At 56.3% G+C, this 9,704-nt stretch overlaps 2 protein-coding genes across 2 annotated transcripts; both read left to right on the forward strand.

Annotated features, from left to right (window-relative positions):
* Window positions 1-6,831, forward strand: LRRC43 (leucine rich repeat containing 43). Its single transcript, XM_040081099.2, has 12 exons — window positions 1-90; window positions 167-421; window positions 686-796; window positions 927-1,066; window positions 1,674-1,912; window positions 2,538-2,716; window positions 3,018-3,141; window positions 3,321-3,460; window positions 3,584-3,667; window positions 3,931-4,119; window positions 4,595-4,688; window positions 6,683-6,831. The coding sequence occupies exons 1-12, from the start codon at window positions 1-3 to the stop codon at window positions 6,829-6,831; spliced, it is 1,794 nt and encodes a 597-aa protein (XP_039937033.1).
* Window positions 6,832-7,117: 286 nt separating this feature from the next.
* Window positions 7,118-9,449, forward strand: B3GNT4 (UDP-GlcNAc:betaGal beta-1,3-N-acetylglucosaminyltransferase 4). The gene has a single exon (XM_040080973.2). The coding sequence runs from the start codon at window positions 7,360-7,362 to the stop codon at window positions 8,476-8,478; it is 1,119 nt and encodes a 372-aa protein (XP_039936907.1). The 5' UTR covers window positions 7,118-7,359; the 3' UTR covers window positions 8,479-9,449.
* The last annotated feature ends 255 nt before the right edge of the window (window positions 9,450-9,704 follow it).

A 9,704-nucleotide genomic window follows, 5' to 3' on the forward strand; every position in this document is an offset into this window, starting at 1 on the left:
ATGGCAGCGCCCGGCAGCGTCTCGGCTGCTTTTCAGGAGTACCTGCAGCACCTGGGGCTGCAGGACTTCCCCTGTGGCTTCGGCAGCTGGGTAGGGGTCTGAGGGGGGCACAGCCGTGGGGCACGGCACAGGGCTGCCACTGCCTCTCCTCTCTCCCCGTCCGCAGAACAAATCTCGCCTCAATGCCCTCAGGAGCCCCCGGGCAGAGCCAGCGGGGCTGGAGGAGGCCGTGCCACCGGGAGAGGAGACCCCCGAGGCGCTGCTGGAGCTGCTGAGAGACCGGCACAGTCCCTGGGCACTGCCCCCCGACTGCAGCCCCCAGGAGCGGCTCCTGCGGGAGGTGGCCGCGCTGGCACCTGAGCTCCTCCGTGGCTCCGGAGTCTTCCAGGCCGTCAGGTCCCTGCGGATACTCGACAAGGGGGTAAGCGCTGCTGCTGGTGCCCGTAAAGCTGTCGGCCAGGGAACCGTGTCTTCTGTTGTGAGGGAAAACGTCCTGGGAAAAGGACACCTTCCCATGCCAGGGTCTTCCCAGGTGCTGCAGCTGGAGTAGAGCAGCTCCCCACAGCCTCCCCAGGATGTTGTGCTAATCCGTGTCACACAGATGTCACGAAGATCAACGCGTGTCCGTGTCACCTTGGCCACGAGGTGCCTCAGGGACGAGTTGGCCAAACCCAGCTCTTTGCAGGTGGAGGAGGTGGATGAGGGTCTGCTGCGGTTCCAGCAGCTGGAGGAGCTCGTCCTCAGTGCCAACCGCATCCGCAGAGTAACCTCAGCCCACCTGCCCCGGACTCTGAAGGTGAGCGAGAGGGGTCTTGTGCAGGATGGGGCAGGAATTCCCATGTGGGAACAGAGGGAAAGCCAAAGAGCTCGAGGGGGTGCCAGGAACAGCTCACTGCCAAGGTGTTTGTTCCTTCTGTCCTGGGCAGGTCCTGGAGCTCTGCTGCAATGCTGTGGATGATCTGCAGGACCTGTGTGCTCGGCCACCCCCGGAGCTCCAGCACTTGGGGCTGGGGTACAACCGGCTGTGTGGCCCTTCCCAGGAAAAGTACTTCACCATGGATTTCTGGTAATGCCACAGGCTGAACGTGGGCTCCTGAAAGGGAAATGAGCAGATGTGAACAGGTGACCTCAAGCCACGGAGGTGGCCCTTTTTTGGGAAAATACAGAAGGGAAAATTTTGGGAAAAATCAGAAGGGTTTTTTCTTTGCTCTGTGTCTACTCTCTGTGCAGAGCAGTCTGTCTCTGCTGTCTTCTGTCTCATGCCCAGAGGTTGTCTTGGTCCTTAGCAAGGTGTGAAATGTTGAGATCACTGGGGAACTGCCCTGTCACCCTGCCCACCACAGTTCCATTTCCCTGGGTAGTTTACTTTTTCCATGTCCTTCCCAAAGCTACTGCTGGAGGTCTGTAAGGATCTGAAGTGTAGACTGCATCATCAAATGGTGCAGTGGGGTCATCAAAGGGTGCTAAAGAAATGTTTTTTGTTGTGGGGCAGACTGGCAATGGACTGTATGGCTCAGGAGTTTGGGACTGGTCTCCAGATTTGATTCCTCTGTTCAACCCAGTTTGTGCTGGGGAAATATGATTTTTGTTTCTGTTTTTGCCCTAGGGCTGTAGCTTTCTATCCTCAAATGGGTGCTGGCTGCCTTACCTCCTCCCCTGGGTTCTCTCCTTAGGCCAAACCTTGTCTCCCTTGACCTGAGCTTTAACAGCCTCACAGACCTGCTGGAGCTGGTCTCCCAGCTGTCCACGCTGCAGAACCTCCACATCCTGGTCCTCCAAGGGAACCCCCTGGCTCTCATCCCCACTTACAGAGGCTTCCTCGTGGACAGCCTGCCCAAGCTGTCCATCCTCGATGACATCCACGTATGGCCTGAGGAGAGGCAGCGGTTCCATGGTCTGGCAAGGCAGCCAGGTGAGCCCCCGCCTTTGAGCCTGCCTGTGCTGACCTGTGGTTCAGGAGTGGGGTTTGCACTGTGGTTGAGCTCTGTAATTACAGTCCAGGTAGTTTCAGCCTTAGGCACAAGAACAACCCATCCCCGTCCCAGCACTGCCTCAGTGTCCTGGCCTGCCTCAGCTTTTCTTCCCAGACACCGTCTGTTTTTATGGTTTTCTGGCTTTCCCTCCCGAGCCGTGGCAAGAGGAACATCTGTACTGGGGAATGTGCTCACGTGGTGCTGCACTGCCTGCACACAGCGGTGCCCCCTCTGTGGTACATCCCTGACTGGGACGACAGCAGGAGGCTGGGGACACCCGGGATGGGGAGCCTCTCTTGATGGCCCCTACTCAATGAGTTTATGTGCTGGATGTGCTTTTTGGAGACTCAAATGTTGAAGGAGCAGAGCAGCCGAGCCAGGAGGTGTTCGTGTGGCTTTGGAGTGACCCCACGTGGCAGTGGTTTGTCACGGCATTTGCACAGGCTGGCACCGAGGGGTGCCAGGAGGTGGGACGTGGGACCTGGAGGTTTCTGCTTGCTCTGTTCCTTCCTCTCTCTGGAAGGGAAGCGCTGCAGCTTCACGGCAAGATTGTCTTCCTTTCAGAGCTGATGAGGAGTGAAGCACGAGTGGTTGTGAGCATTGGGGAGATGAAGGGACTCCCTAATCCAGAAGATTTTCAGCAGCTGGAGGTTGGCTCCGAGGGTCCGGTGATCACCTACAGCTACTGTGTGACCTACGAGTTTACAGAGGGAGAGGAGCCCGAGGACAGGGGCAGCCCTGAGGTTGGTGCTTGATTGTGCTCCTGGAAACAAGCAGCATGGCAGGTCACACACAGCAGGGGGAACTGCATCTCCAGGCTATGGGGTGATGGGCCTGGCACGGGCAGCAGCAGTGCTGGGGACAGAATTCCCATGTGGCTGCATCCAGCAGGACAAGCCCCAGCTGCCCAGAGCTCTGCACATGGGAGTGCACTCACAGTGCACTGCTGACTGTGCCAGACCTTTCCCTGGCAATGAAGTCCTTTCTTCTCATGAGGGTGGTCTGGGGAATAGGATTTTGGAGGCAGATCCGTCTCTGTTCCAGGGAAAAAAAATACACCAGAGTCCCACAGTGGCCATGCTGGATGTGGACAGCTCTGCTCAGGACACAGGAGAAACAAAGAGCCACCAGGAGCCTGCAGCCACAGAGGAGCCCAAGGCCCACTCTGGTAATGTCCCACCTCTCAGGGCAGGTCTATAGCTCTTTTTGGGGTGTGGTGGCATCAGGATGTCCCTTGCTGTGCCAGCTGGGCTGTTCCTGGGACTGATGGACACCAGCCATGTCCTGGGGTCCTTCTGTCCTGGGGGAAGAGAAGTCTCCTCTGAACTTTTTTGTGTCCCTACACAGCCAAGGTGTTTGCCACCCGTGGACAGCCCTGGGCAGACACCATCGACTGCAGCTACAGGAAGGAACACATTGCCAAGGACTTGGTGGGGCTGAAGTCCTACCTGGAGGCTGGAACAATTGTCTCGGTTGTGGAGGAGAAGGTGAGGGTGTGGCTGAGCTGGATGAAGGGGGAAGAACTGCTGGGAGGCCCAGTGGCATCACCTTCCCTCTGGGAGGCAGGCTGGGATGGCAGTGACCCTGGGCCAGCTCCTCTCTCCGGGCAGGTGCTCTCATGGCCTGTGGATCCAGAAGAAAACACTGTCCCAAATAAGAGGGAAGGACAGGAGCTGAAGAAGAATGGTGCAAAGGTATGTGCTGGGAAAAAAACAATGACCAAATTCTATCTGAATTGCAAAAACAGTGATGGGAGAACAAGGACCCTTCTCCTGGGCCAGTTTGGTGTTTCAGAGTCAGACCTGTCCCAAAGTCCCCCATTTCTGTGGGGGGAAGGCAGCAGCCATTGACACATACCTTGACCTGGATGCAGTGGTGTGCAAGGGGCTGGGTTGGGGTTGCTTCTCTCTGATAAAGGGACCCCAGCCTTCTACTGAGGCCTGTCCTTCTGTCCAAGAAGAAGCAGAAAAAGAAGAAGAAGCAGCAACGTGAATTCCGCAGCGACCCTCCCATTCGGAGCACCCTGGGCACCGCGAGGGTGACCTTGGAGACCCTGCTGGCCACCGAGGACCTGGTGGCAACTGTGTGTGACTTTGGGATCCTGATCCCTGAGAAGCCACCAGAATCACCAGTTCTGGAGGAGAAGGTAAGGAACATGTCCCAGGGCAGGGCTGGGGTTCAGCAAGTGCTCTCTCTGGCTTGGGCATCCATCCATCCCTCAGTTCTCCTCTCCTCAAAATGGGGCTGAAATAGCCCTGCCTAGCCACCATCCATCACTGCTGATGTGGTTATTTAAGGCTGATATTAGCAAGCCTGCTGCTTTCTCTGGGCCTAGGAAAATAGATGAGTTTATTTTTCCATTCCAGAATGTGTAAGCAGCCACTCATGCTTCCTCTGGTGCTCTCTCTCAGCACGGCAGCACCATACCAGCTGTACCAACTTTCTGTTTCCTGGATTCTCTTCTCTGAGCAGCCACTCTGCTGTGCTCCTGCTCGCCCTCACCTCTTTCCTGTTCCCCTGAAATGCTGCTGGCAGCACCCAGATGATGACAGCTGTCACAGGGCTGAAGGAGGGCAGTGAGTTTCAACACAGCCTTACTGTGGAAACATCTCTCTCCACAGGAGGTAAAAAAAGGCAAAGACAAGAGCAAGAACGCCGAAGCAGGGAAAGGAGGTCTGGCCAGCCGGAAAACCGCGGCGACTCCAACTCCCAAAGGTGACAGAGGGTGGGGTGTGTGAGAGAGCAAACAGGAGCAGGGCCCGGCCACCCTGCCAGCTCCAGGAGCAGGGATTTACTCATATCCTGAGCCGTGAATACAGACATTGACTGCGGGGCTCTCAGGACAGACAGCCTGGATTCTTTAGTCGGTGTCTGCGCAAGCACGGAGGGTGGGCTGCCAGCTGCCCTGGGAGACACACACCTACTGCACCCTGTGCCAGGGGAGAAGGGCAAAGCAGATTCTTGGGTGAGAAAAGTGCTGCCCGCAGTGTCGGCCGCCAAATGTGGGCGGTGGCGTGGGCGGGCAGCTGGGCGAGGGCTGCCTGCGATGCATAATGTGCTCCTCATCCGCTGCCAGCTCGCATCTCAAAGCACTTTGCAGAGGGGATTATTGTTCTCTCTGGTTTGGAGATGAGATGCACAGAGAGCCCCAGGTGCTCCAGCCAGCCCAGGGCTGGGAACAGATCCCAGTCTGGTGTCACCCATGAAGAAACCACCCCGAGCCCGCCGGGTGTGTCCCCCGCCTCCCCAGCGCGGAGCTCAGGGCTGCTCAGCCGGCAGCGTCGCTTAATCTGCCAGAGGCAAACCTCAGCCTGCCTCTTACAGGTTTTTTTCCAGCCGTCTTAGTTTTGACTGCAAAAATAGGAATGCCAGCACATCGGAGGGGTAATGCAAGAGCAAGAGGAAGTGGGAGAGGGAAGGGGTGGCCAAGCAATGCTGAAAAGCTGCTCGTGGGTCAAGGAGGGCATGGAGAGGGCCAGGCCTCCCAGCACTGCTCAGAGCCACCAAAGGAGCTTTGTTTTCCTGCTCTGGCATCAGATTTAAGAGTGAATTAACCCACAGAGCTCCAGGCTGCTTTCTTGTGCCCTGTCACCCACAGCAGGGTCCCTGTCTTTGGGGAGGCTCTCAGAGCTCTGCAGTCCTGGGCTCTGTCTGCATTCAGAGAAGCCTGTGGCCTCTCCCAGCGATCTGAAAAGAACTCCTGGAGCTGCTGTCCCCCGCAAGAAGATGTGTATTTGCAGTGTACACTCAGCCTGTTGCCGAAGCAGGCAGCTGCTGTCAAACAGCTCAGCTTCAGCAGCGGTTGTTCCTTCCTTCCTTCCCTCCCTGGTGTGTGGAGAGGGCGTGCAGGAGGTTTCCCTTCAGCTCGAACGAGGGTAAAAGTGCTGTTGTGTGCAAGGAAACCCACAGCAATTAGAGACTGGTGCTTAATTTGTTGCCCCAGTTTGTCTGTGCAGGTGGCAGCTGCCTTGGCCTCACTGTGAGGCCACCGAGTCCATATATCAAAGTGTGAGTGCAAAAATCAGTGTCTAAAAATGACAGCTCGCTACACCCACTGTCCCATGGCTGTGACTCACCAGAGCACCCCACTTGTGGCTTTTGGAGGAGCTGCTGGAGCCCTGCTGAGCTCAGTGTCTGCACGTCCCCAGCTGCTCGGGGCCGTTTGACACTCGCCCACACCTGGGCACCTCCTTGGAGCTGTGACAGTGGCCGTGCCCCGGGGGACAGGGAATGGCTCCCAGCCGTGTGTCCAGCGGGGCTGTGCAGGGACCGGCACTCTCACAGCCGGGAGCTGAGGCTGATTTGCATCCCTCAGTCAGCAAATGCACACAAATAATAAGTCTTCTCAGAGGAATTGGGATCACTTCCAGACGGCTCAAAGAGGGAAGGCAGCGGGCTTTGTCACAAGTGAACCGCTTGCCCAGACATTGAAGGATGTCTTCAGAAGTAGTCTCACGTAGGTCTCATTTTACCCTCTGCTTGATTTTCCAGGATCCTTGAAATATTTTATTTCTGCATCTTTCTTTTGCCCTAGGGCAGTTTCACAACAAATTGACCCAGGTCAATTGCTTTTTTGGGCTTATCCGAAGTCATATTCAAATAGATTTCCCTTGAGGCCCAGTCAGTGCTGACAGCCTTGCACACTGCTGCTTTTAGGATGATTTACTGTCTCAAGACCGTGACAAATATACTTCTTATCACAGAAAAAGGAAAAAACAAAGACACTGCCGAAGTGGAGGAGGGCCAAGAGCTCCAGCTGGTGCCGCTGACAGTTCAATTCCAGATGCAGCTGCTTCGGTGGCCTTTGGCAGCCAGCACCCAGAGCCAGGAGAACGTGGCCGTGGGGAAGACTCAGTGATGTGTCCATAGCAGAAGCATGAGTGGAAATAAACCACACGGGAACGCCGCGTGGAGCCTGGTTTGTCTGAACCGCCAGAACTGGGGGATGCCCCGGGGCTCCTGGTGGTCTGGGGCTTCTGCAGGAGCTGGAGCGGGCGGGGGGTGTCGGGTGGGTGTGCCGAGCCGGGGACCCACTGCCCCGGGGCCGGTGCCAGCCCCCCGCATCCCGCATCCTCCGCCCGCGGGCGGGGCTCGGGAGCTGCGGGGCGGGGCGGGGGCGGGGGCAGCTCCCGGTGAATCGCGGAGGGAGCGGAGGCTCCTCCGCAGAGCAGGGCGGGGGTTTTGCCGCTCGGGGTCACCGTGGAGTGGCGGCTCCAGCCCGGTCTGCGCGCCCCGGAGGGGCCGGGGGCTCTGGACCGTCCTCACCGGCAGCACCGGGTCCCGGTGAGAACCGAGGAGAAGCACCGAGACACGTCCCGGCTGAGGTGGGAGGAAACGGCTCGTCTTCATCTGCCCGCCCGGGGCCGGTCCTGCGGCGGATGCTGCCATGTATCCCAGGATTAAAAGCCTTGCACTTTACACCTTCTCAATCACGGCGCTGGCCTGGGTGTTTTACATGAAGAAGGAGGCGAAGTTGGCAGCATCGTCTGCGCAGCAGAAAGTGGATGTGGTGGATCACCGACTGCAGCCTTCGGTTCTGGACGGCGCTGAGCACACCAAGTGTTTGCCGAACTTGACCTTTGCCAATTCTTCTCTCTCCCTCCCGGAGCCTCACCGCGTCTTCTTAACCTACAAGCACTGCAGGAACTTCTCGGTCCTGCTGAGACCTTCCAGGTGCAGCAAAGAGATGTTCCTCCTGCTGGCCATCAAGTCTTCCCCCATCAACGTGGACCGGCGCGTGGCCATCAGGAACACGTGGGGGAAGGAGGTCTCCATCGGGGGCAGGCACGTCAGGCTGGTGTTCCTCCTGGGGCGCTCCGAGGCCAAAATCCAGCTGCAGCCCCTGCACCAGCTGTTGGCTTACGAGAGCCAGGAGTTCGATGACATCTTGCAGTGGGATTTTGTTGACAACTTCTTCAACCTGACCCTCAAGGAGCTGCATTTCCTCCGCTGGTTCACGGAGGACTGCCTGCACGCCAGGTTCGTGCTGAAGGGCGACGATGATGTGTTTGTCAACACTTACAACATCGTTGAGTTCCTCCGGGAGCTGGACCCTGAACAGGATCTCTTTGTTGGGGACGTGATCACCAACGCCCGGCCCATCAGGAACACCAAGGTCAAATACTTTATTCCAGAGCCCATGTATGGAGCCACCTTCTATCCTCACTATGCAGGAGGAGGGGGATATGTGATGTCTAGAGAGACAGTGCGTCGCCTCCAGAGCACCGCAGAGGCCACGGAGCTCTTCCCCATAGACGATGTGTTTGTGGGAATGTGTCTGGCAAAGATGTCAGTGACCCCAAAGAACCACGCTGGCTTTAAGACTTTCGGGATCCAGAGACCTTTCAATCCTTTTGATCCGTGCTTGTACAAAGAGCTGATGGTTGTGCACAGACTGAACCCAACGGAGATGTGGATCATGTGGACGCTGGTGAAGGATGACAGCATTAGGTGTGCGGTGTCGGTGACGCACAGCTACAGCAGGGGCTGGAAACGGAGCTACTGATGAGCCCAGCGGGATTGTGGCTGGTGCCAGGGTACTTAAACTAAAAATCAGGCCGTGATAGAGGCGTGTCCGTTACTAACAGACTGCACTGGAGCTGTCGTGGTTTGGTTTGCAGTGAGTCTTGTTCTGGCTTTGTGAAGGTTACGGGGAGCTCAGCTCCTCCCAGCCAGACTGCCAGGGGAAGTCACCAGTGCCACCTGCACTGGTGTCTGACTGCCAGCCAAAGTAAGTCTTGTGGGGCAGCCAGCGATGACTAACTTGTGACAGACCATTTGAAATTTACTTGAAGGCATGGAAGAAAGGCCAGTATGTCCTGCTGGGTCTGCTGTCCCGGGGCAGCGACCCCACAGCTCCTACCGGACAGCAGGAGAAAGGGAGTGCAGTGGGGAAGGAAAAGCTTAAAAAGTATATGGCCTTAACACAGCAGTGATGATGATCTGAGGGCCTGGGCTCTGCCTCCAGCCTTTAGGCTTTCACAGAAACTCACAACAGGTTTACATGCACTGGAAACTTTAGCACAAACACTTTCTGATCTGGTTTGAGAGGAGCCATGTGTAATCGTGGTAGGAAGAGTGGTTGTATCTTCCCATGTTGTGTGGGAGGTGTTTGGATTGTTGTTGTAACGTTGTGTGCAAATAAAATAGTTTTGAAAAGTATCTATATGGGAATATTCTTAGGTCTCCTGAAGGCTAAGAGCCCTAAAAGCCAGGGAAGGCTGAGATCTGGTGCTGGGTATTTGCATTAGAGAGGATTAATGTCATGTGGAATGGATACTTGCCACTTTCTTTTCTGTGAGCTGTTCTCTGCCCTGTCTAGACAAGATGCATTGACACAAAAGTGATTAATCTGAATGTGCTGGAGTTGCTAATTTGAGAAAAGATCAAATGTAGAACTAAGTTTTGATGGTATTTTGTGAAGCTTGTCAGTGTCTTGCTGCTAGAGCAGGAGCTGTGGATGAGCAGGAAGCAGCCTGGAAACCTTAGGGGAAAAAACAAGCAAATGAGTAAAAAGGAAGTGTGTGATTAGAGAAAGCAGAGCCTTTTGTGCTGTGCTGTTGTAATTGCTGTCTCTAGTGCCAGCTGCCCAGCATCCACCCCCCCACCAGATGGGAGTGGAGCTTTCAGAAGTGCCCAGGAAGCGCTGCCAGGAGGTTCTTGCTTGTCCTACAGACAGGGACACCCTGAGAGCAGAGGTGAGGGAGCTCTCCGTGGGATGTTGAGGGACTG

The sequence above is a fragment of the Hirundo rustica genome, chromosome 17 (genome assembly GCF_015227805.2).
Source record: "Hirundo rustica isolate bHirRus1 chromosome 17, bHirRus1.pri.v3, whole genome shotgun sequence".
Taxonomy (NCBI): Eukaryota; Metazoa; Chordata; class Aves; order Passeriformes; family Hirundinidae; genus Hirundo; species Hirundo rustica.

What these genes read in the sequence shown, in the direction of transcription:
- LRRC43 (XM_040081099.2), top strand. Translation starts at nt 1, where the DNA reads ATGGCAGCGCCCGGCAGCGTCTCGGCTGCTTTTCAGGAGTACCTGCAG. An exon ending in TGAAGAAGAATGGTGCAAAG is followed by an intron (nt 3,668 to 3,930) that starts GTATGTGCTGGG and finishes CTTCTGTCCAAG; the next exon opens with AAGAAGCAGAAAAAGAAGAA. An exon ending in CACCAGTTCTGGAGGAGAAG is followed by an intron (nt 4,120 to 4,594) that starts GTAAGGAACATG and finishes CTCTCTCCACAG; the next exon opens with GAGGTAAAAAAAGGCAAAGA.
- B3GNT4 (XM_040080973.2), top strand. Translation starts at nt 7,360, where the DNA reads ATGTATCCCAGGATTAAAAGCCTTGCACTTTACACCTTCTCAATCACG.